Source organism: Felis catus, chromosome B4 (assembly GCF_018350175.1).
Source record: "Felis catus isolate Fca126 chromosome B4, F.catus_Fca126_mat1.0, whole genome shotgun sequence".
NCBI classification, from domain to species: Eukaryota; Metazoa; Chordata; class Mammalia; order Carnivora; family Felidae; genus Felis; species Felis catus.
The window spans coordinates 12,718,382-12,741,275 of record NC_058374.1 but is presented as its reverse complement, the minus strand read 5'-3'; the positions used below and the strand labels follow the sequence as shown (position 1 = coordinate 12,741,275).

The window sequence follows — 22,894 nt, the reverse complement described above, 5'->3', positions numbered from 1 at the left end:
GCGCCTCGCGCCTTCCCTGCGGTTCCCGCCGCCGCCGCCGCCGGGGAGATCGGGCTGGCATGGCCCAGCCGGCGGCGCCGCCGCGCTGCCTCCGCCCGGACGCGGCCAGCCCGCCGCGCCGCGCCGCACAAAGAGCCCAGGCCGGGTCTGCCTTTAAAGGCGGCAGCCTGAGATTTAAGGTGTCCCCGCGTGCCGGCCTCGGCGCTCCGGCTGCCTCCTGGACGCGTGCTGCATGGAGAGAGCCCGGTCCCCGCGCGCCGGGCCCGGAGCCCACCCCATTGTTTCTTTGCTGGGCTTAGGGGCTTGGGGGTAGGGAGGTAGGTATGGGGCTGCGGCTGCACCCTCTCCCGTCCCCGCTTACCGTGCTCCCCGAGCTGTGCGGCCCGCTTGGCGCTCTCGGTGAAAAAAAAAAAAAAAAATTCAAAGGTGGCCGAGAAGGAAAGGGTTAACCGTTGTCTTTAAATATTCATATCATTGTTTTAAAGGTGTAAACATGCAGCTTTGGGGTTGGAGTTGAAGCTCTCTTATTATGCAAATTTGCTCCCCCCCATTAATTACGATTTCCCCGAGCACATCTCCCCCCACCCCCCGTTTTCTCACACCCACCCTCCAAAACCTGTAAGTTTGCAAGGTTTGGATGTGTGATGTGTATCCCTCGTTCCGTTTGGAATTTTAAAACTTCAGAGTGCTTTTGGACTTAAGGTGTTTTAGACATTTTTCTTCTTAAAAATCAGGGAAGGTAGAAGTTATGTTTGAAAGATGGTTAGTGCCCCCAGTTCCCCGCCTCTTTTTTGGGGGGTGGGGGTTAGGCTTGGAGGTAGGAAATAACTGGATGCCTCGTGAGTTAGATTTTTTTTTTTTTTTTTCTCCTGGTAGGAGTGAGGCGGTGTTAAATGCGAGGCGGTTTGTGAGGAAAGGACTGTTTTGTTCCAAACTCTAGCAAGTCAAAGTGCTATTGGACTTTTCCTAACTCTAAAATGGCTTCAGAATTCCCCTCTAGGTAATTTCCTTTGCTCTCCTGCCACCCTTCTCTTGGATGGGTTGTTTTCTTGGAGTATTTGAAGACTTACTCCTGTTCGGTTGTACGTTTCAAACTGAAATGATTGCTCACCCCAAAGATGTTTTTGTAAAGACAGTTTGGATTACCGCCCAAACTCGGGCTTTCTGAGATTTATTTTATTTATTTGTTTTGTGTGTGAGAGAGGGAGATTAATTTTAAATGAGTGATGTGGTTGCCAGGGGATGGAAAACTCTATAAATGGGAATCCTGTTCTTCATCGTAAATTTTATAGGGGAAACTGACCCTGAAATTTGGGGTGTCTGTAATTCTGTGCCCAGTGAAGTATCAATCTGGAGGTTCATAAACCTGGGGAGTGCATGTAAGATTCTGGTTGTACCTCTGAGACCTCAGACTTAGAAGGGCTTGCTCTAGAAACTTCCAGTGATACCAAGTACGTTAATGCTAGGGATTTCGTGCAGTGTGATTTTTTTCATTTTAGTTCTGCCACGAAGCGGTGACGACCAGGAGCAAGCATATTTTCTCAATGATGTGTGGGTACTGGTTCGTTGGGTGGGATGTTTGCTTTCTAGGAAAGAGCACTGCATTAAAACGTTAGAAAGCTTTCCACCGCTCTCTTGGAGAAAATTAATCTTGGTGTGTTAAACAGCCGTTCCACTTTTCTTTCAAGTTCTGTTCTTTAGTGAGGCTTCCTTAGTTTGGGATCACGTTGTCCTTCTGGCTCAGAGTGAAAACACGCTTTTTTCTAAAAGCGAATCGAGCATCACGAAGGGTTTCATCAAATGCGTTTCCGTCAGCATCCTTTTCCTGCAGCGTGTCTAATGGGCATTTTATTTTTCTGTGGGGGACAGCAGAAGATGTTAAAAGGTTTTCTAGAGAAGTCACTTTAGCCGTGACTTCTTGATTTCTAAACCGTAGTGCTTCTAGGCTGACAGATGAAGTGACTAGAAGTCTTCTCATGATGTTGGCCGCCAGAAGAGCCTGTGAGACTTACTGCTCAAGATGGCCTTGTGTCACGTGCCAGCTGGCCCGTAGTGCCTTCTTCAGGGGAGGCGTCCTGGCTGCCCGTCAGAGCCCCAGTTACAGCAACACAGACCTCAGACCTTCCCTGGAAGATGTCTGATGGTCCAGCCAGTCTCTTAAATGAGTTCTTCGGGCTTCTGCATCACTATAATGAACTGTTGGGGCCTCAAATCGGCATATCCCTGGTCTGGATGATTTCACCTCTTTCCATGCTCGCCACCGTCTTGTGTTCACTTGATTCTTAGCAAAATACTGGTGAGCATTCTTGTAATGGTGTCTTTGTGTTTTGGTGATGCCTAGGTGGATCTGTAAAGAAACCAGGCGGCTAGGAGCGGGAGGGGAGGAGCCCAGCTGTGAGGTGTGTGTGCCCAAGAACCATGTCTACGCGGGAGTCCTTTAACCCGGAAAGTTATGAATTGGACAAGAGCTTCCGGCTAACCAGATTCACTGAACTCAAGGGCACTGGCTGCAAAGTGCCCCAAGATGTCCTGCAGAAACTGCTGGAATCCTTACAAGAGAACCACTTCCAAGAAGATGAGCAATTTCTGGGAGCAGTGATGCCAAGACTTGGTACGTGAGCCCTTCTTCCCTTTATACTTCCCCAAGTACAGCGTCTTGGCTGCAGTTGTAGTCAGTGGGTCAAAAGCCAAATTTCTGTCCTCCCATGTTGCCGCCTTCTTTTTTTTTTAAATCTAATTTCTGCAAGGATCCGAAGAGCAAAGCAGTGATAGCTATGACATTATTGTAGCTTATTTGGAGGAAATACTTGAAAAGCACCAAGGAATGTGCTGTAGCCATTTTTTTAAGCTATTAAGTGTGCAATTGAGACAATTCTGTTACAGTGAAAGTGTTTCTTGCTAAATCGAATTTTGTAGTTAGCTGAGGGTTAAGCAGAAACTCCTTTATGCCTCTGTCCTAAAACTTTCCTTAAAATGCCTGCGTTCTCTTCTCTGCCTTAGGAAAGAAAGGTGTGTCTGTGCGTCATCGTGCGGTGCTTTGGGGGCAGTGACTGGGTTGGGGAGGAATTGGGGTTCCTTTGCAATATGCACTGTTTGCCGAGCTCCTGTGGGGAGGAGGGAGAAGACTGAAGCTGTCCTTGACCCTGGGACGTCATCTGGCATCGAGAGCGTGGTTTTCCTTCTTTACTAAATTCCTTTTTTAGTGGTTTGCCTCTTCCCAAACACAGAGCTCAGAAAGAAATTCTAGGCTGTTGGAACGTGTTAGCCTTTATCATGTGGTGCGCTAAAGACGTGGCGAAACACCGTGATCGCTTTGCCTTTTGAGTGTTTGGCATGTATTCCAGGAGTTTGGGTGCTTGGTAGTCGTGGTATTCGACTTGATCAGCTTTCTTACAGAAGGTTTTCATTTCGTTTACTTTCACCCGTTGTCTTATTGTGTAGTTCTGTCCTCCAACCCGAGATCCTCCTTTCTTCCCCAAAGAATATATCAAAGCTGAGCCGCTTTGGTGGGGAGAGAGGAAAACTCACACCCCACACTCTAGGGGCCACGGGGCTGGCTCCCAGGAAGGAGTTCAGTGCGAAAACCACTGTCGTCTAGCTGGTGTGGAAGCCGGGAGAAATACCACGGGAGTGAGCTGGATCGGCTGTCGGCATACTTGTCAGGCAATAAGAATATACCGAGAAAGCTGTCAGATAACGTGGTCGAGAGAAGGACGCTGCCAAATGGGCAAAAGGAGATGCAATAAAAACCTTACGTGTAAAGTAGTAACGCCTCTTTCTGACTTCCCTGTGGACCTCGCTGAGCATGCCGTGCGCGGTGAAGCATTTTGAAAATGGGTCACATCATTCGCTCCTTCCCTCAGCCCCGTGATGCCGGGGAGGGTCGAGTAAGTCATTCCGTGTCACTCGGTGAGGGTCAGGACCTGGAGTCCGCGTCCTCTGATTCCTCCGCCCACCGTCCTGTTTGCCCTCGGGTCTCTGAGACCGGCGTGTTTGAAGTGAGGAGAGGGGCTGCACCAGCTGCAACCTAGCAGTGGCATCGGGGACAGATGTCAGCAGCAAGGGGAGAGGTAGAAAAATCTGTTACCAGAACACGGTAGCAAAGGAGTCTAGTCACACAGGGCTCTTGAGAAGTCATTGGAAGCCATGACCCTTTCCCAGAAAAATGCACACCCACAAAATGTAGCGTTCACGGTGTTCTCTAGGGGTACATGGACCCCAGGTTGCAAACAAAGGGACGCTGAAGAAAGCATAGTGTTAGAACCTTGTACAGAAGTGGTATATCCAGATAGCAACAACTTTGCTTTGGAATTGGATGTAGATTCATATCCTGACAACAGTCACTTACTTGTCACTAATAGTAATCTGTGCACGGTCTTACCCTTCTGAGTGACAGTTTCCCAGTCTGTAAGATGAACTGTTTGTAATTGTTGGAAGTACCAGAAATTATATGTGTGTGTATATGTACCGTGTGTATCTGTTTCTAAATTTTTTTTAATGTTTATTTTTGAGAAGGAGAGAGAGAGCATGAGCAAGAGTGAGGGAGAGGGAGACAGAATCCGAAGCAGGCTCCAGGCTCCGATCTGTCAGCACAGAGCCCGATGTGGGGCTCAAACTCACAGACTATGAGATCATGCCTGAGCCGAAGTTGGTAGCTTATCCAACTGAGCCACCCAGGCACCCCTATCTGTTTCCAAGCTAGAGTGTCCTACTTCCCGGGTTCTAAGATGTAACAGTTGTTAAATGTACACATGTTTATTTAGATGTATTCTAACTAAAGAAATGTTAAAATCAGTGTTTCTTGCCTGGTACTTACGAGCTATCGAGTATTGATCACTGCTGGCAGTGGTGATGGTGTGATCATTGGGTTATTTTTTCTTGACGGCTTCAGTCTTGCTGAGAGCTTAGAATTCTCCAGCATCCACTGATAATTAAATCTGCACCACTCATTCTGGTATTTGAGGCTTCCTCCACTCTGTGGCAATTTCCTCTGTTACCGCTTGCCCTCTCCCTGGACTGTCCCTCTCTCCCCCAATCACCACGGACCGGACTGGTGCTGTCCAAAAGAAATGTGATGTGAGCCACATGTATAATTTCAAATTTCTGAATCTTTAAAACAGAGCGTCAGAAGAAATTAATTCTAACATATTTGATTTAACCTAATGCATTGTATATAAAAAACATCATGTAAATATAGTTGATCTGAAACGTTACTAATGAAATGTTGGGTTTTTTGGTACACAGGCTCAAGAGTCACCACTCCGAATGCTCTGATGCTGCATATAAGTAGAAATAAGTTCTTCACAAATCTAATTTATGTATTTATTTATTTATTTGTAATGTTTATATACTTTTGAGAGTGAGAAAGACAGAGCGTGAGCAGGGGAGGAGCAGAGAGAGGGGGAGAGACAGAATCCGAAGCAGGCTCCAGGCTCTTAGCTGTCAGCACGGGAGCAGGACACGGGCTTGAACCCACAAACCACCAGACCACGACCTGAGCCAGAGTCAGATGATGCTCAACCGACTGAGCCACCCAGTCGCCCCTCAAATTTATTTAATTCAAATTTAGGATTAACAAGATTAGAAACATTGAAAGCTAACATTCAGCAACTGCATTCAGTCTATTTCAGGAGTCCTGTAGTTTACATGAAAACCCCGAAGAAAACAGTGTTTCACTCTTTTCTAAAGCAAATAGTAACATTCTCAGAATAACCTATTGTTGGCGTTACCAATTTAGGGAGACTCAATATGAGTTAAATTGTGGTTCTTCACCTTGGCACTTACCTGCTCAACAGCCGCCCTCAGGTGAAATTGCCGGGGATGAACTTCCGTGCATTTCCCTGCAGGGTCTGACCTCCCGCTGGGGATCACTCACTACCTGGGCAGCCTGCTCCATTGTCACAGATCTGTGAGACTTGCCATCCAGACACTGCTTTGCAGAAAATCAGCCCGTCTTCGATGAGCCTGTGACTTTTTATTAAACCTGGTTTTGTTTTTGCATTCGTAATAAGGGGTCAAGGCCAGGGGAAGTAAGGTGCCCTATGAGTCGGCCTCTGTTGGGTATTTTGCCGTTGTGGATCTGGGTTCGCTGTGCCTCAGCAGTGTTGCTCAAGCAAAACATGAAAGGTACAGGTGTGTTCACTTCAGCATGATAGAGACAGGACTTGTTCTCCTTCCGTTTGGAATTCTGATTTGGAATTCTGAATTGCGAGGGTGCCTACTGTGCGCTTGTGTCCTTTGCTGTTTCATCCTGACTCTTTCTCTGCCTTCGGCTGTTCGCCACAAAATTGAAATAATCCCAAGAGGCCTGGAGGGCATCCTTTGGAGAGACGCATAGGAAAGCACTCGGTATTCGGCTTACTTGGTGGGAAGGCCAGTCTGAATTTGAGAACACCTGCATTACAGGTGATTTTCAAAGAAAGGTAGCCTACGGCAGCCCAGTCTTCATCATTTCTAAACTGATTTGAGTAAAAGGGAATTATTTCTAATTAGATCATCAATTGTCCATGTTATCTTTCTAAACATTTAGATACAATTTTTTTTTTTTTTTTTTTTTTGAGAGAGACCGGGAAAGAGCCCCTAGAAACAATTCTTAATGAATGGAAATGTTTCCTACAGGCCTGTTTAGCAAAGTATGTTTCCCTGTTCATAATGTAAGTTAGTAAAGGTGACATTTACAAGTTTTCCACAAGAGGAATAACATGAAATGTTAAAGTTTCCTCTTAAAAAATGCTTCCGGGAACCTACGTAACAGATCACCTAGGTACCACAGAGTATGTACTTGCTTGACTGGAAGCAATGAATATGAATACCTGTTCCAGTGACAAGTTGATAGCTGTGGGCCTGATGTGGGGCTCGAACTCACGAACCACGAAATCATGACCTGAGCCAAAGTTGGATGCTCAACCGACCGAGCCACCCAGGTGCCCTATAACTTTTTTTTTATGTGTGTAAAAGATTTTACAGATTTTCTGTTGGGGAAAATAGAATTATTGCCTGAAGATCGGTTCAGAAAGCACCTATAGATAAGACAACCCAAGTTGTACTTACACTTTCTCATCTTTAAGGAAATTCTCTGTGGTGCCAGTCACATGATACAGTAATACGAAGGGGAAATTTCCATTTGAAGCATCGTTAAAGTCTAAAAATTGTACCGTGTAGAAGTTGAGTCTTCATGACTAACGAATTTTATTCTCACTTTCTATCTTAAGCTAGTTATGTTTCACGTTTATTTCAGTTAATGCTACTTGATAGGAAACATGCTGCTTTATTGGCAGGGTGCAGTGTTCCTTAAGTGTCGTGCACACGACTGTTCGTCTTCACAACACCAGTGGTAGGAAATGAAACGGCTTTTCCATTTGACTTTTGGGTGATGGTAACTTTCATCTTTGCAGGCATTGGAATGGATACTTGTGTCATTCCTTTGAGGCACGGCGGTCTTTCTTTGGTTCAGACCACGGATTACATTTATCCTATCGTCGATGACCCTTACATGATGGTGAGTTTGACCCTGGTGCGTTTTTACATCTGGGACTGCTCGTTGGTCGGGTTTGGGGCTGTGGCTGGGGATTTTGTTTTTGTCACACCCAACTTGTTCTCGTCCCGCCCTGCCCTGACTTCTGCACGTGGAGCCAGTGGATCTGTGCCCTGCTCACACTTGGTACCTTGCGGAAGGCAGTCACAGCAGACGCGGTGAGCCCTCTGCTGCTCTTGCACCTGATGCACGTCTGCACGAACACCTGTTGTCTCAGCATGTGTGTTGACTGACATGTTTGTGGTTTCCTTCTTTCTTTCTCTCTTTGACCGTTGTCAACTCCACACTCCTGTGTTTCAGGCTTAGAGGTGTTAACCATACTCTGTAGCGGGACTGATCCTAGATGTTTCCTTCCGGAAGTAAACAGCTTAGCATCTCACCACAGTTAAGCTTCTTGACCATTCATTCTGATTCTGGTCACCATCCACCTCGGTGTGTTAGCTGCCACTGTGTAGAATACATGTCCGAACTGCTGCGTTGAAGTTTCTAGCTGCTGATCGTGGCCTGCCTAGATATATTTTCCATTTGTTCTGTGCATGGTTACGCCAGCAACCCCTTGGTCTAACCAACTTTAACCCCCTACCCTACCAGACAAGGAGCCGATGAAGCGACTGGGAACGTCCCATTGTTAGGAAATGGTCCTCCCTGTGTGCCATGGGCACTGGGATCAAGCCTCACACATAGGGACCTAGGCCATGAGACAGCTAAGTGCGGGGAGGAGGAAGATCACCTCTCAGGTGCCAGCGACACGCATGCAATTTACTAGAAACCTGGTCTGGCCTCTGCATGTCTCTTCTCTCGAGCAGTAATCCTGAGCCTGACCTGCACCGCGCCCCAGGCGCCACCAGAGGCAGAGGTGCTAGAACCGGAATCCATCCTTTATCCAGCATGTCTTAAAAGCACGTGAGAGAGCCCAGGACAGGAGGGACAGAAAATTGCCGCAGCTCTACACCCCCAAGGTGCAAAACACCCGTGGCCCTTGCTAGTGCTGCTTCTAAGCTCATGGCTGATCGGCCAGGAAGTTGTAAGGAAACCTCAACAAGCCATGAACCAGCTGCTGGAAATAATCCTTGGGGGTTTGATTGTCCTTATATCAGAAGAAAAATTTGTTATTTTTCTCCTTCACTGTCTAGAAGTGACAACTTAACATTTATGTCATTTTATTTTATTTTTAGTTTTATTTCTAAGTCATCTCTACACCTAGCATGGGGATCAAACTCACAATTTTAAGATCAAGAGTTGCATGCTCTACTGACTGAGCCAGCCAGGCGCCCCGACAGCTTCTCTTTAATAAATCTCCAGTGGTGATAAAAGAGCAAAATCTTATCACATTTCTTTTGAATCATTTTGAAGTCCCTTATTAAATAATATAGCTCACTGGAAACACTTTTTATTTTCTTCAGAAAACAATCTGACTTCGAGCTTGGATGGTTTTGTTTTGTTTTTTGGGTTTTTTTTGTCTCTTCTATTTTTTGATTTCTCAACCAAGACGTTTTTCCTGTTTATCTTCTAGAGCCTTGAAAAGAAGCTACCAAAATTTCTCCCTCCCTGTATTGTAAAAAACCGTCTTCTCTGTAGCCAATAAAGTCAACATATTTTTAGCGTCTGTTTAGGATACATGGCCGTTTCCAAGATTGCTTTAGGACTGTTGTTTTCAAACTTTCTCCTTCTATAGTTCTCCTCCCAGAACCATCCGCTCCAGCCTCGCTCACCCCATCGTGTACCCCCAGCCCCCATTCCCCATCTACGTAAATTGCAGATTTCTCCCAATATCTTAGAACGGGAAAGAACATGGAAATTACTGCTGCAGGAATGTCTGAGAAAGACTGAAGGAACGACCTAGTGGTTCTGTGACTGAATGCAGGACACAGAAAACGGGCACCACATCCCTGGAAAGTCCCCGAGTTCTGGGATGTGCCCTGTAGGCACACACGGAAAGTCCCCTACTTGTCCTTGCTCATGCCTCCCCTCTCTTCCAGGGCAGGATAGCATGTGCCAATGTCCTCAGCGACCTCTACGCGATGGGGGTCACGGAATGTGACAATATGCTGATGCTCCTTGGAATCAGTAATAAGATGACGGACAGGGTAAGTAGTGTTGTTGTCTCAGGGGCGTCACTTGACCGGGTCGCCCTGCGTCCCTCGTCTGTAAAGCGAGGCGGCCAGGCAGTGCAGCTTTCCTACTCTTGTCGGGCTCCCTGTTTCATTTTTGGCAGCTGTCCGTGAATTAAAATAGAGAGTCTGGCCTATTCTTCTTTTCGTTTCCACCACCTGCTTCCCGTTCTCTCTTCCAGGTAGACTGAAGCCAAGACAGTCATGTTTGTTTGATAAAGTCTAGGCCACAGTAATAGCACCTCCGTGCCAGGCGTGTGGACCGGGCCCGCCCTGCAGACCCCCGGCTTGTGGCACGGAGGCTGGCCGCCTTCCTCTGCTTGCTGCTTGGGTCGCTGATGTGGATGGTGAAGAGACGGGTGTCGTGTGTGTTTATGGCTCACTCAGCAGTGTGTGTGGCCTTGCTGCCAGTGCCTGCTGGTTGACACAGAGAGGATTTCCATTTAGATCATTTTTGTTCCCCAAAAGAAGTCTTGCCCTGCCTATTTGCAGTAAAGCCCCCACAACATGCGCTTGGCTCATAACTTTAACAGGCTCTGGAGAAGGGCATGTGGATGCGTATTAAGCTAGCTCTAGAGTTCTATTTTTTTTTTTCCTTTTTTTTTAAATTAATTGAATTTTTTTTTTTTTTTTTTTAAGCTAGTCTTGGAATTCTTGGGAACCATGTAAGTTGCTGGCTCAGATTTAGGGCAGACCTGTATATCCAGTCATATTCTAGTTTTTAATTCTCTGTTATCTGGGCTTCATTCACATTGTAATCTAGAATAACTTCTAACTTCTGATAAAATGGTTACAATGTCAACTGTTCCGTATTTCTTTCTGTTATTCCCTGCCCCATCTGTAAGCTTCCAGGACTTCCTTCAGGGCTTTACAATCTTTTATTATGTAAAAAAATTTTTTTTAATGTTTTTATTTATTTTTGAGAGAGAGAGAGAGAGAGACAGACTGAGCGCAGCGGGGGAGGGGCAGAGAGAGAGAGGGAGACACAGAATCTGAACAGGCTCCACGCTCTGAGCTGTCAGCACAGAGCCCGATGCGGAGCTCACACTTGGGAACTACGAAATCATGACCTGAGCCGAAGTCGGGCACTTAACTGACTGAGCCACGCAGGTGCCCCTACAGTCTTTTGTTAAAACTACAAGGGTGGATTCTCTTTCCTGCGTTTTGAACTGAATTATGTGACTTTTCATTTGTGTTCTTTTAAACCGTAGGAAAGGGATAAAGTGATGCCCCTAATTATACAGGGTTTTAAAGACGCAGCCGAGGAGGCAGGGACGTCTGTGACGGGTGGCCAGACGGTGTTAAACCCCTGGATCGTTTTGGGAGGAGTGGCTACCACCGTCTGCCAGCCCAACGAATTTATCATGTAAGTTGATTTCTGTTTCGTGTCTCCTGACCTGCTTCCCCCTTTTTCATTTTTTGGCAAAGATTTATTGAGATGCTCATTCACATCACATACAATCCACACATTTAGAGTACACAAAGCAGTGATCTTCGGTACGTTCACAGAGGTACGCATCCGTCACCAGAGTTGATCTAGGACGTTCCGTCACCCCAGCTGGAAACCCGCCCTCCTTCAATGTCCGTCACATTCCCCCTGCTCCCCTTCTGCCTTCTGTGACTTCACATAATATTAGCATGATGGTTTTAGGATTCATCATTTTGTAGCATGCATCAGTGCCTTATTCCTGTTTATTAAAAATTCTGGATTTTTTAAAATACGTATTTGTTTAAGTAATCTCTGCACCCGACCTGGGGCTCTAACTCGCGACCCCGAGATCAAGAGTCACTCACTCTTGTGACTGAGCCAGCCAGGCACCCCCTAGATTTTACTCATTAAGGTACAGTTTATTTAACAAAATTTCATACCACGTAAAATTAAACTTTTTTAAAGTATGCACTTCATTGGTTTTTCACATTCACAAGGTTGTGCGTCCATCACTGCTGTCCAATACCAGAACGTTTTGATCGCCCCCAAAAGAAATCCTGTATCTATTAGTGGTCACTGTCAGTTCCCTCCCACCCCCCCGTCCTGGAAACCAGTAATGTGCTTTCTGTTTTGTGAATTTGCCCATGTTAGACATTGGTGTGTTCACAGTTGATGGATGTGTTAATGAATGATGTTGCTGTGAACTTTTGTGTGGACGTACGTTCCCTGTCCCACGGGTGTATACCTAAGAACTACTGGGTCCTGTGGTAACTGTGTATCGTGGGCAACCGCCACACGGCTTTACCAACAGTGGCACCGTTTTACATCCAAAGCAGCAGCGTGGGAGAACGTCCGTGTCCTCACCAGTCCTGGTTCTTGTCTGCATGTTTGATGGCAGCCGTCCTAGCGGGTGGGAGGTGACACAGCCCTGAGTGAAATGGGCATTTCCTCGGTAGCTAATAATGCGAGCATCTTTTCCTGTGTTTTCTGGCCTTTTCTGGATCTTGGGAAAGATTCTCTCCCCTTCTCTCTTTCTCTCTCTTTTAAAAACATTTTTTTTCTTAACGTTTATTTATTTTTGAGACAGAGAGGGACAGAGCATGAATGGGGGAGGGTCAGAGAGAGAGGGAGACACAGAATCTGAAACAGGCTCCAGGCTCCGAGCTGTCAGCACAGAGCCCAACATGGGGCTCCAACTCACGAACCGCGAGATCATGACCTGGGCCAAAGTCGGACACTTAACCGACTGAGCCACCTAGGCGCCCCTCTTTCTCTCTCTTTTTGAAAGATTCTCTCTTGATACAAGTTGTTAACTTTTCACGTTTGACGTCTTGTTAAGAAAAGCCACCGTGTCCCATTTTCTGAAGGATTTGAAACTCCATTCGTTTACCCTTTTTTTATGAGTAAATACTATGAGGCACCGTGTCCGCACGGTTCAGAATTCAAAAGATCCAGAAAGATCTACAATGCACAGTCCCTCCCCCATTCCTTGTCACCAGTTTCCCTTCCTGGTCTGGGCAACCACTTTTTCCAATTTTTAACCAATTTACTGTGGACATTTAGATTATTTTCAATTATTTTGACATTATAAATAGTACTTCGGTGCGTACCCTTACACACCGATCATTTTGCGTGAGCGTGGCTCTCGGTAAGAAATATTTCATAGTAGAATTGCTGGGTCCAATGTGCGTGCGGAGTATCTGCACTGGGTGTCTCCAGGCTGCCCTTCAGAGAGGCTCTGGCAGCAGCGAATGGGAAGGCCACGTGTTGGTAACAGACCTCTTGTTCTTTGCCAGTCAGTTTGGTGGCCTAAACCTTACTTCTTCGTGAGTAAAGTTGAGCGTGTTTTTCATATATTCGTGTCTTTTGCCCGGTTTTTGATTGTTTGGAGCTCCTTTTAGACACATTATCTGACAGCTTTCGTGTGAAGGGTCTTGCCTTTTACTTACATCAGAGTTTTGTTTTCCTCTCTTTTATGTGGGCGGTTCTCAAACTTGCCACATAGAGAGGACAGAAGACCCTGAAAGTCTATCTGCCTCACACATTTCAGCTTTTTGGTAGAAAAAGCACTTAGCAGTTGCAACAGTTAGAAAGGAAAAATAATAAAACAAGCTTCGGTGGGTTTTTTTTTGGTCAACAGTATGTACGTTTAGCTTGTAAAATAGGAATGAGAGTATACACATGATTATATTTCATAAGATAGTGCCCGTAAACTTAAAAATAACCCGTCAGTTTTATTGCATGTAACTTGTTGATAGTAATTTTTATGGGTTACACATAACCTGTGATGTGCAAGACCGTATAAGCATTAAGGTGTGGTTGAGTCAGAGCTGAAGACTTTTATGTCTTAAGGTCTGGTTTTTGGAAAATGAGTTTCTTGTAAACTGTTAATAGAGTTAACATTTTTCAAACCTAACAGCGGATAGAGACATAGGATGAGTCGGGGAGTTATTTGTTGACTTGAAGTCTGTGCCCCGGGCATTGTAATTGACGTGGGTGAGGGAGTGCGTCATCTGCCATCGGAGGATAGAGCAGCTGGGTGACCGGGAAGACACAGGTGCCTGCTGTAGTGATGATGCAGCATAATAGGAGTGTGGCTTGGGGATCGGTCCTCGTGTTGTCAGTGTTTGCCTTTCCTCTTTGAGAGGTAACCGCCAGGGACGCTGGGGTGGCTCAGTTATGTGTCAGACTTTTGATTTCAGCTCAGGTCATGATCTCACGGTTTGTGAGTTTAAGCCCTGCATCGGGTTCCATGCTGACAGCACAGAGCCTGCTGGGGTCTCTCTATCGCCCCTCCCCCGATCTCTCACGTGTGTGTGTGTGTGTGTGTGTGTGTGTGTGTGTGTGTGTGTGTGTATGCTCTCACTCTCTAGATAAATTTAGAGAGAAGTCTATACATTTAAAAAAAAACAAAAACAGACCAGGAACAACCAAGGATTCTGTCTGGGGCCGGGTAGGAAACTTACTGTTGAACAGTCTGAGTTTGAGAACTTTGCTGAAATCGCCTAAACGTTAGACTGGCAGATTTGAGCCACATCCCACTGCGTCTCTACCTCGTAAGTGCTTGTGAAAAACAGCCCTGGTATCAGAAGTCTTGTTGTCCCAGAACCACGGTGGGTCTGTACTGAGAATCGCACACAAGCGGGGCTGAAGGTTAAGTGATTTGCTTCTTGAGACGCTTCTCGGGGGTGGGGGGGACCTGTGGGTGATTGCACGCTCCTCAGTTCTGTCATTGCTTCTGGTCCAGCGGCAGCCTCAGCGCTAAGTTGGAAGGTTCTACTCCGCTGATGGTGTTTGGCTTAAATTTAAGTAAGCACAGATAGTTTTCACCAGCCTCTTCTTGCTCCTGTTCTGCTGATAGTGCGTCCGTCTCTTCTGTGCCCCTGACTGGAACCCGCCTTGTTCTCTTCTCCAGGCCAGATAACGCAGTACCGGGGGACGTGCTTGTGCTGACGAAGCCCCTGGGGACGCAGGTGGCCGTGGCCGTGCACCAGTGGCTGGATATCGTGAGTGAACCGCTGCTTGCCATCGTGGGCGGGGGGCGGGGTAGCAGCACATGTTTGGGGCCGTGGTAGTTTTTGTTGGGGCGGCTGGTTTGGAGACCAGGGCGCTCACCTCGCACATCCGATCGGTTGCGCATCTCCCTGGTCTGGCACTGGAGTTCGCTTCTCGAGAAGGGGTGTCTGGTCCAGAGCGAGCACCACGTCTCGTCCGGAAGTAAGCCCGTCCCCTTGCACGTGTTTGCACACATCGCAGATCTGCCACACGTCTTCATTCTGTCTTCTCGAAAGAGTCGCACTGCCGGGAAGTGTTTTATCAGCCACATCCTTACAGAAATTCTAGGAACTGTCCGTCGTCCTATGTTAAAGACAGAGTTACACGTATTAAATGCTTTATCTTTTGTGTCTTAAGCATCACTAGCAAAAGGAGAGTGTACAGAAAGTGTAGTGTTTGGGGTAGAACTACGGGCACAGTTACTGACAAATTATTTTAGTCTTGAGGTTTCTGGTTGTTTTATTTATTTTATATAAATGAGTTATATTTAGTTATAACTAAATATAGTTATAATGAGTTATAATTATAATGAGTCATAATTAGTAACTCATAACATATTGATAAATATTTATCTCATGGAGGAAGCATCTAGAATATGAAGTTATTTATTCCGAGTCACTTTTCCGCTGAGCTATAATCATACTGCATTTAGGATTTTCTCCTTGCCATAACCATTCAAAAATGAATCCAGTTGTGGCATAGTCTCACATAACATGATGCTTTTCGTTTCTGCAACTGTCATCTGAACTACCATTCCTGAGAAACAGTTGAAAAGGAATAATAATTTTATGTTATTTATCAGCCAAGTATATCTTGCTCAATACAGCAGAGTACAGAAAATCTCTAAGCCACATTCTTTAGTTATTTTTCCCTTCCGTCCTGTGATGAGGGGAGGTTTCCCATCAGGTATGATCACCTGTACATCGGATTGGAAAGCCATCACAGGCCAGCAATCCACAGTGACTTTCCATAGGACCACCCAGGTCTGAGGAATTCAACAAGGTTACTGGTAGTAGGTGAGGCAAAGGAGCCTGAAAGATGAAGGGTTTGGGAGCCTGCTCCCTACCCCCAATCTGACACCACCTGTCCTTTTTTTAATGTTCAAAATTGAAAAAAGCAAGATGTGAAGGTCACGTAGCAGCCTAATACCCTTTCACGAAGGTCAGAAGCAACCCAAGGGTATATTGTCCTGGCACCTGTGTGTATGAGAACGCTACTTTGTGTGGCAGGAGAATGAGGTTGTTACCTCTGGGGGAGGACAGGGAGCTGTGGGCCAAGGGAGGATCGCAGGGATGGACTTCAGTTACTGCGTTGGGTGGTAGATCGTTGGATATTATTAAAGACAACGAATGCCTGAATGATGGCCGTTAACGGAGCGTAATGGTAGTATGTCATGAACCCACATCGTGATGCTAGATTCTTTGGAAATCAGACTGTGGAAGAAAGGAAGCCTCTTTTCCCCTGACCTTCGTGATCTCCTCTGTGGTCACCCAACGCTGTCCTTGGGGTGCATGCAATCAAATTCTCTATTTTTTTTTTTTTAAGCTTATTTTTGAGAGAGAGAGAGAGCAAGCGAGCACGTGAGCATGAATGGGGGAGGGGCAGAGAGAGGGAGACAAAATCCCAAGCGGGCTCCACGCTGTCCGCGCAGAGCCTGATGCGGCTCGATCCCAAGAACTGTGAGACCATGACCTAAGCCAAAACCCAGAGTGAGTCACTGAACTGACTGAGCCACCCAGGCGCCCCGAAGCTGTTTTCGTAGTGTCTTGTCCACCCAGATGGCTTGATGCAGAGTTTAGGTGAAGTCAGTAAAAGTGTAGTTGTATGAAAATGCGAGCCATCAGCTTATTAGAGGAGGTGGGGAGGAGAAGCAGGGGCACCTGGGACTGTGTGCGTGCGTGGCGCATCCTGCTGGTTTTCCGTGGCCGGCACGCTGCAGGCCTGGGCCACGGCAGTTGGGGGTCGAGAACAGAAAAGATCGCACGATTCTCTGTCTGAAGGGGCCCCTGAAACACTAGTCACGAGAGCAAGTTGGAAAACTTACCTTTGTGTACAAATTTAGGTCAGGGAAACCGCCAGAAAGTGACAAAGGGAAAAATACACTCTTCTTCAGTGGTTAGAAGATTAATCACGTTTTTTCCCTCTTTTTTCCTCCTAACCTCTGTTCCTGTCATTAGCCTGAAAAATGGAATAAGATCAAGCTGGTGGTCACCCAAGAAGATGTCGAGTTGGCATACCAGGAGGCAATGATGAACATGGCCAGGCTCAACAGAACAGGTAAGGGGCGGGGGCGGCCAGAAGGGAGACAGTGTAGGCTCTGTGGGCCACGTACGGTCTCGGCCAGTACTGCAGGCCCGTCTGTGTGTCCCTGGTTTGGGGTCAGAGGTCAGTCGTAGGAATCCAGATACTCTGTGCGTTCCTGACAGAAACGCATTTTAAACGTGACTTGCATTCGAGAAAACGGACGACCGAGGACTGGGCGAAACATTGCATCGGACGAGGGCGTGAGGGCGCGAAAGCTTTTCCTCCAGCACACTTTCCTCTGTGCGCCTGGGGTCCGGGGCGCCGTGGCCCTGCCAGCACCTCTGTCCCCCTCTTGCTTAGATCCCCCCACAGTGACAGCGGTGCCAGGCGCAGAGAAGAGTTGAAGTTCTATTTTCTCTCTGTTCCTTCTAGTTCTAAATTTCTGTGATTATGGGCAGTATTGACTTCCTCTGCGCCCCGATTAAATGGAAGTGAAATTTATATAGCATACTTTCGAAAGTATTTGGCTTAGTGGGGCGCCTGAGCGGCTCCGACTGTTGAGTGTCTGACTCGACTGTGGCTCAGGTCGTGATCCCGGGGTTGTGGGGTCAAGCCCCGTGTCTGGCTCCACACTGAGCGTGGAGCCTGCTTAAGATTGTCTCTGTCTCTCCCGCTGCCCCTTTCCCCTGCTCACGCTTGCACTCTCGCTCTCTAAAAAAAAAAAAAAAAAAAAAAAAAAGTATTATTATTTCAAGGTGTTCTCATTGTTGATTCCCACGTTTGTGTGTATAAAGGAATAAACATGTCATAATTTTTTCCTCTACATTTTATTTCTCATCTAGCTTCCTAATACTGATAAAATGTAATAATAGCGGTTACCATTTATTTAGTAATTATTGTGTATCAGGAACTTGACCTACTTTCCTGTTTAATTTTTAGGACAACCTTACAAGGTAGCTACCAACTCATTCAGGGTCACACAGCTAATCAGTGGGGACCTAGGATTTGAAACTACTGCTTGTAATGCTTGTAGTATTATGGTCTATTCCTTTCTGAACAATTTAGTAAGAAATTGAGGCTATTTCACAGTCTCTATGCATGGTAATTGAGTGAATGTTTTGGTACTAAGTTTTAAAAGCAGATTAAAATAAAATAGGAAAGGGGCACCTGGGTGGCTCAGTTGATTAAGTGTCCGACTTTGGCTCAGGTCATGATCTCATGGTTTGTGAGTTTGAGCCCCGTGTCGGGCTCTGTGCTGACAGCTCAGAGCCTGGAGCCTGCTTTGGATTCTGTCTGTCTGTCTGTCTGTCTGTCTGTCTCTCTCTCTCTGTCTCTCTCTGTCTCTCTCTCTGCCCCTTCTGCTCATGCTCTGTCTCTTGTCTCTGTTTGTCTCTCAAAAATAAATAAATGGTAAAAAGAAAGAAAAGAAAAAAAATTAATAAAATAAACCAGGAAAGTTCCAGAAGCAGAATTCTCCTTCCTGAAAGCAGCAAGGCTTGCTGAGGGAATTACTTCTCATAGAGTTGAAGCATCATATTCTCCCCTTTTCCTGCCTTTCATATGCAGATAGAAAACACCAGGCATAGTGCATAATTAAGGAGGAAGCTCTTCTCGTGAGTCTTTGAAGTCCTAACCTCTGATGTGCCAGAGGAACTGTTTCTAGAAAAGCATCTGTGCAGATGATTTGGAAGCAAACCAGCATTTAGAACGTCAGCTCCAAGAGGGCAGAGAGTTTTGTTTGTTTTGTTTGCCGTGGTGTCCCCAGCGCGGAGAAGAACGCGGGGCACACTGTGGGTGCTCGTTACATCGAATGAGCTAACTTTGCCACCTGCTAGCTTTCTTCTTGGTACTTCATGGGTATTTTCCTTTTCATAATTCTGTGAATTGGATCCTATTTCTCCCCTTTGGCCGCAAGGAAGTACGTAAGTACAGGCAGATGCTGTTCTCAAACCCAAATCTGTCTGTCTCCAAAGTTGCTCTTTCTCCAGTACCACAAATTCCATCAACGTAAGGCAGTGACGGAAATTTGTACGGCTTTTTTCTGGAAATAACCGGTGTTCTTTCTCCTCATTAATTGCACGCTGTAAGGACGTGGGTTGTGGGGCGTCCTGTCCGGGAACTTGGAAGATGAAATTCAAAAACGGTTTCCTTACAAAAGTCACTCTTCGTTTGGTTCTTCAAGTTCCCTGAGCAAGCAGTCAGAAACAGGTTTGAACGTACTTTCTTTGTCCTCTCCCCTCAATCCTTCAGTTTCCCCCAAATGACTGCACCAAACGGATATGATACTTAAGCCAATGAACTCTTCAGTTATTGAAAAAAGAAGAAATGGTAGGGCTGACCAGGGGATCTTAAAAGAGCTTTTCCGACACTCTGAATCACTTCACAATGTGACAATATGGGGCGCCTGAGTGGCTCAACCAGTTAAGTGTCCAACTCTTGATTTCGGCCCAGGTCATGATCTCACGGTTCCTGAAATGGAGCCTGCACTTGGGATTCTCTCTCTGCCCCTCCCCAGCTCGCATGCATGGGCGCACTCTCCCTTTCTCTCTGTCTTAAAAATTGATAAACTTGGGGTGTCTGGGTGGCTCAGTTGGTTGAACATCCAACTTTGGCTCAGGTCATTATCTCGCAGTTCGTGAGTCTGAGCCCTGCATTGGGCTCTGTGCTGACAGCTCACAGTCCGCTTTGGATCCTCTGTCCCCCTCCCTTTCTCTGCCCCTTCCCTGCTCATTCTCTCTTTCTCTCTCCCTCTCTCTCTCTCCCTCCCCCCCCCTCAAAAATAACCATTTAAATAAATAAATAATCTAACTTAGAAAACTGTGAAAACAGATTATTTTTTTCCAACATTTGCCATTCTCCCCTTTCTTAAATTACAATTTTTTATGAGATGTTGGGGGGCACCTGGGTGGCTCAGTGGATTGAGCGTCTGACTTTGGCTCAGTTCATGATCTCGCAGTTAGTGAGTTTGAGCCCCACATCAGGCTCTTAGCTGTCAGCACAGAGCCTGCGTCAGATCCTCTCTGTCCCTCTGATCTCTGCCCCTACTTCGTTCATGCGTGTGTGTGCGCACTCTCTCTCACACACACACTCACACACACACACAGGCTTTCTTTCAAAAATAAACATTAAAAAAAATTTCATGAGATGTCCAGTTGATGCAAAAGAATTCTATGAAATATGTGCAGGGCTTAAGAGAACAACACCCATGTGCCCACCGTCTCGTACGAGAAACAGTGTGGTCTTGGAAGCCCAAAGGTGTCCCTCCCACACTCTGCTCCTAGATTCCTGCGCAGGAGCAGCTCCTGCTCTGAGTCCCATGTTTATTCTCATGTATTTTGCTTTTGTTATTATTATTATTATTAATCTTAGAGCAAGAGAGGGAGAGAGAATCTTAAGCAGGCTTCATGCTCAGTTCAGAGCCCGTCTCAGGGCTAAATCCCACAACCCTGGGATCATGATCAAAATCAAGAGTCAGGTGCCCAACTGACTGAGCCACCCAGGCACCCCTTCACGTATTTTAAAATCTTTTTATCACAAAGACTTGTATCTTTAAGCAGTTAGTTGGGTTTTTTAATTTTTTGCTTCACTGAATCATACCTGTTCTCTTTTTCTTGCTGTCTTGTGCACATTTAACACTCCTGAGTGTTATTCCTGGTGTATGTAGTTGTACTTAATTAATTTTCATCGCTGTACAATTGTCCATTCTGTCGCTGACTTACCCTGACTGCTGCTAGTGGGCATTCGGGTTCCTGCAGAGAACTTCCTCGGCCCGGGCTTCTGGTCCATACGTGTAAGAGGTCAGTGCTGCCTCGGCGTTTCTAGATGGTGCTCGTAGCTTCTGAGGGTGCTTGTACGCCACGGTTTGTAATGACCTGCCACATTTAAATTTTTTCTGTAATATATTTTTCCATTTATTTTATATGTATTTTTTACTATAAAAAAAAGATATGCTCATTATAGAAGTTTTTAGAAAATGAAAAATGGAGAGAAGAAACATCGTCCCTGGTCCCACCACCCAAGACAGCTTCTGTTAATATATTTATGTTTTCTTGCAGGGTTTTTTTCTATCGTTGGTTGGTGGTTTACTGTTGTTTTATTGTTCATGTTTTCAACTAGTGGTTGTCATACATTTTACTTGTATTTGGAATGTGTTTTTATTTACTTAACGTTACTGAATTCTTTTTTTCCCACATTATCTCATCATAGAACACATAATTTTTAATGCCTTGGATGATCTACCAGAAATAATAACATAATTAATTTACCTTTTGCCCACTCGTGAATTTGCGGGGAATGGGGGGGTCAAATTTTTCCATAGTTAGTTGTCTGTGTTCCAGGAATATTTCTTTGGCTCTATTCCAAAGTCAAATTGTAATTATTTAATTCTTTGTCCTCAGTTGCTCTCCTCACTTACGACCAAGACTTTTCGTTTGTGTTTCTCTGTTCATGTGTCAAACTGTTTAAGGAGTCTTTCTCCTTTTTTTTTTTTCTTTTTTGGTCCTTCAAATTAAGTCATAAAACAGTAAGAAAGTGATTTTTACAGATTTTTATTTGTATGCTTTTTCAGTTTGCTTGTATTTGAGCATTTAAGATTCCCAGTCCTTACTTTTTGTACATTGTTGGGAGGAATACAATATGGCAGAAGCTTATGGAGGAGCATTTGGTCATATCTAGCAAAATTACATGTACATTTATTTTGACTCCGTGGTCTTGCCTCTGTGACCTATGGAATGACGTGTGTGCGAGGCTATTATTCGTTGAAGCCCGTTTGCAATTTCTAATGGAGAAAACAACCCAAATGTCCATCAGTAGGTTACTGAGTGATGTAGTCTGTGTGCTTACCATGGAATACTGTACAGCCACTAAAAGCACTGAAAGGTCTTTATTCTTGGAAGCTACCACTTTTTTTGACTTGTCTGATAGAGGAGCGCCTGGGTGGCTCAGTCAGTTGGGCGTCCAGCTTCGGCTCAGGTCATGATCTCACGGTTCGTGGGTTTGAGCCCCGCATCAGGCTCTGTGCTGACAGCTCGGAGCCTGGAGCCTCCTTCGGATTCTGTGTGTGTGTGTCTCTCTCTCTCTCTCTGCCCCTCCCCCACTCATGCTCTGTCTCTCTCTCGCAGATAAACAAACATTAAAAACATTGAAAAAAAATTGCCTAATCAAGTTAAGGAGTCGCAAAACCGCATGGGGAAGAATTATTTCAAATCACTCTGAGCCTGGTATTTTCAATGTACAGCCTCAGGACAAAAACCCACAAAGATATGTCATTGTATTCAGTGGGTTTGTGTTGATGAAAATATTGGTATAGTATGATAAAATAAGTAAGTATAGTTGGGAACAAATTTTAAGAATAAAAAGAAATAAGACCAAAGAAGCAGAGTTTTAAACCGTAATCTTGGGGCACCTGGTGGCTCAGTCAGTTAAGCGTTCAACTTGATTTGGCTCAGGTCATGATCTCACAGTTTGTGAGTTCGAGCCCCGTGTCAGGCTCTGTGCTGACAGCACAGATCCTGCTTGGGATTCTCTCTCCCTCTTTCTCGGCCCCTCCCCCACTAGTTCGTGTTCTCTCTCTCTCTCTCTCTCTCTCAAAATAAATAAACATTAAAAGTAAACTATAATCTTTACTTTGGAATTAACAGTATGAACTCAGGATGTTGTTTTTTTCCCCCTAAAAATACTTATTTCCAAGCCAATTGAAAAAAAGGCCTAGGAGCAGTGATAACCCAATAGTAATGAACTCCTAGTGCCCAGATTGTGATCTGAAAATTAACATTTCCCATGAAAAAGTGCCAGGGCTCCTTGGGGAAATGACTGATTTCAACTCTGGGAAAGGAAATGCAGAAGATAAGCTCGGGACCTCCTGTGCCTGAAAGTAATGGAGCCCCCAACAGCTAATGGGGTCCTGTCACTGCACCAGAACTGGAAGAGCTGACCCCGCCAGTCAGACTGGAAAGGGGGCAGTTTGAATATCAAAAGGAAGAGTGACTGGAGTCAGCTGAAGCATATCAAGCATCTGAAAAC

General features: G+C 45.6%; 1 protein-coding gene across 5 annotated transcripts in view; it reads left to right on the top strand.

Moving 5' to 3' along the window:
• SEPHS1 (selenophosphate synthetase 1) overlaps positions 1 to 22,894 on the top strand; it is a 30,888-nt gene that overhangs the window by 771 nt on the left and 7,223 nt on the right. For 2 of the 5 annotated variants that reach the window (XM_045060904.1, XM_023256354.2), the window contains exons 2-7: positions 2,342 to 2,611; positions 7,395 to 7,498; positions 9,514 to 9,621; positions 10,857 to 11,011; positions 14,490 to 14,580; positions 16,807 to 16,906. In XM_045060904.1, the coding sequence (XP_044916839.1) occupies positions 2,419 to 2,611; positions 7,395 to 7,498; positions 9,514 to 9,621; positions 10,857 to 11,011; positions 14,490 to 14,580; positions 16,807 to 16,906 (751 nt within the window). In that variant the 5' untranslated portion in view covers positions 2,342 to 2,418. Of the gene's footprint in view, positions 1 to 36; positions 318 to 403; positions 1,001 to 2,341; positions 2,612 to 7,394; positions 7,499 to 9,513; positions 9,622 to 10,856; positions 11,012 to 14,489; positions 14,581 to 16,806; positions 16,907 to 22,894 lie in introns of those variants that run through there. The other 3 variants (XM_023256353.2, XM_006933254.5, XM_045060905.1) reach the window with 3 other exon arrangements.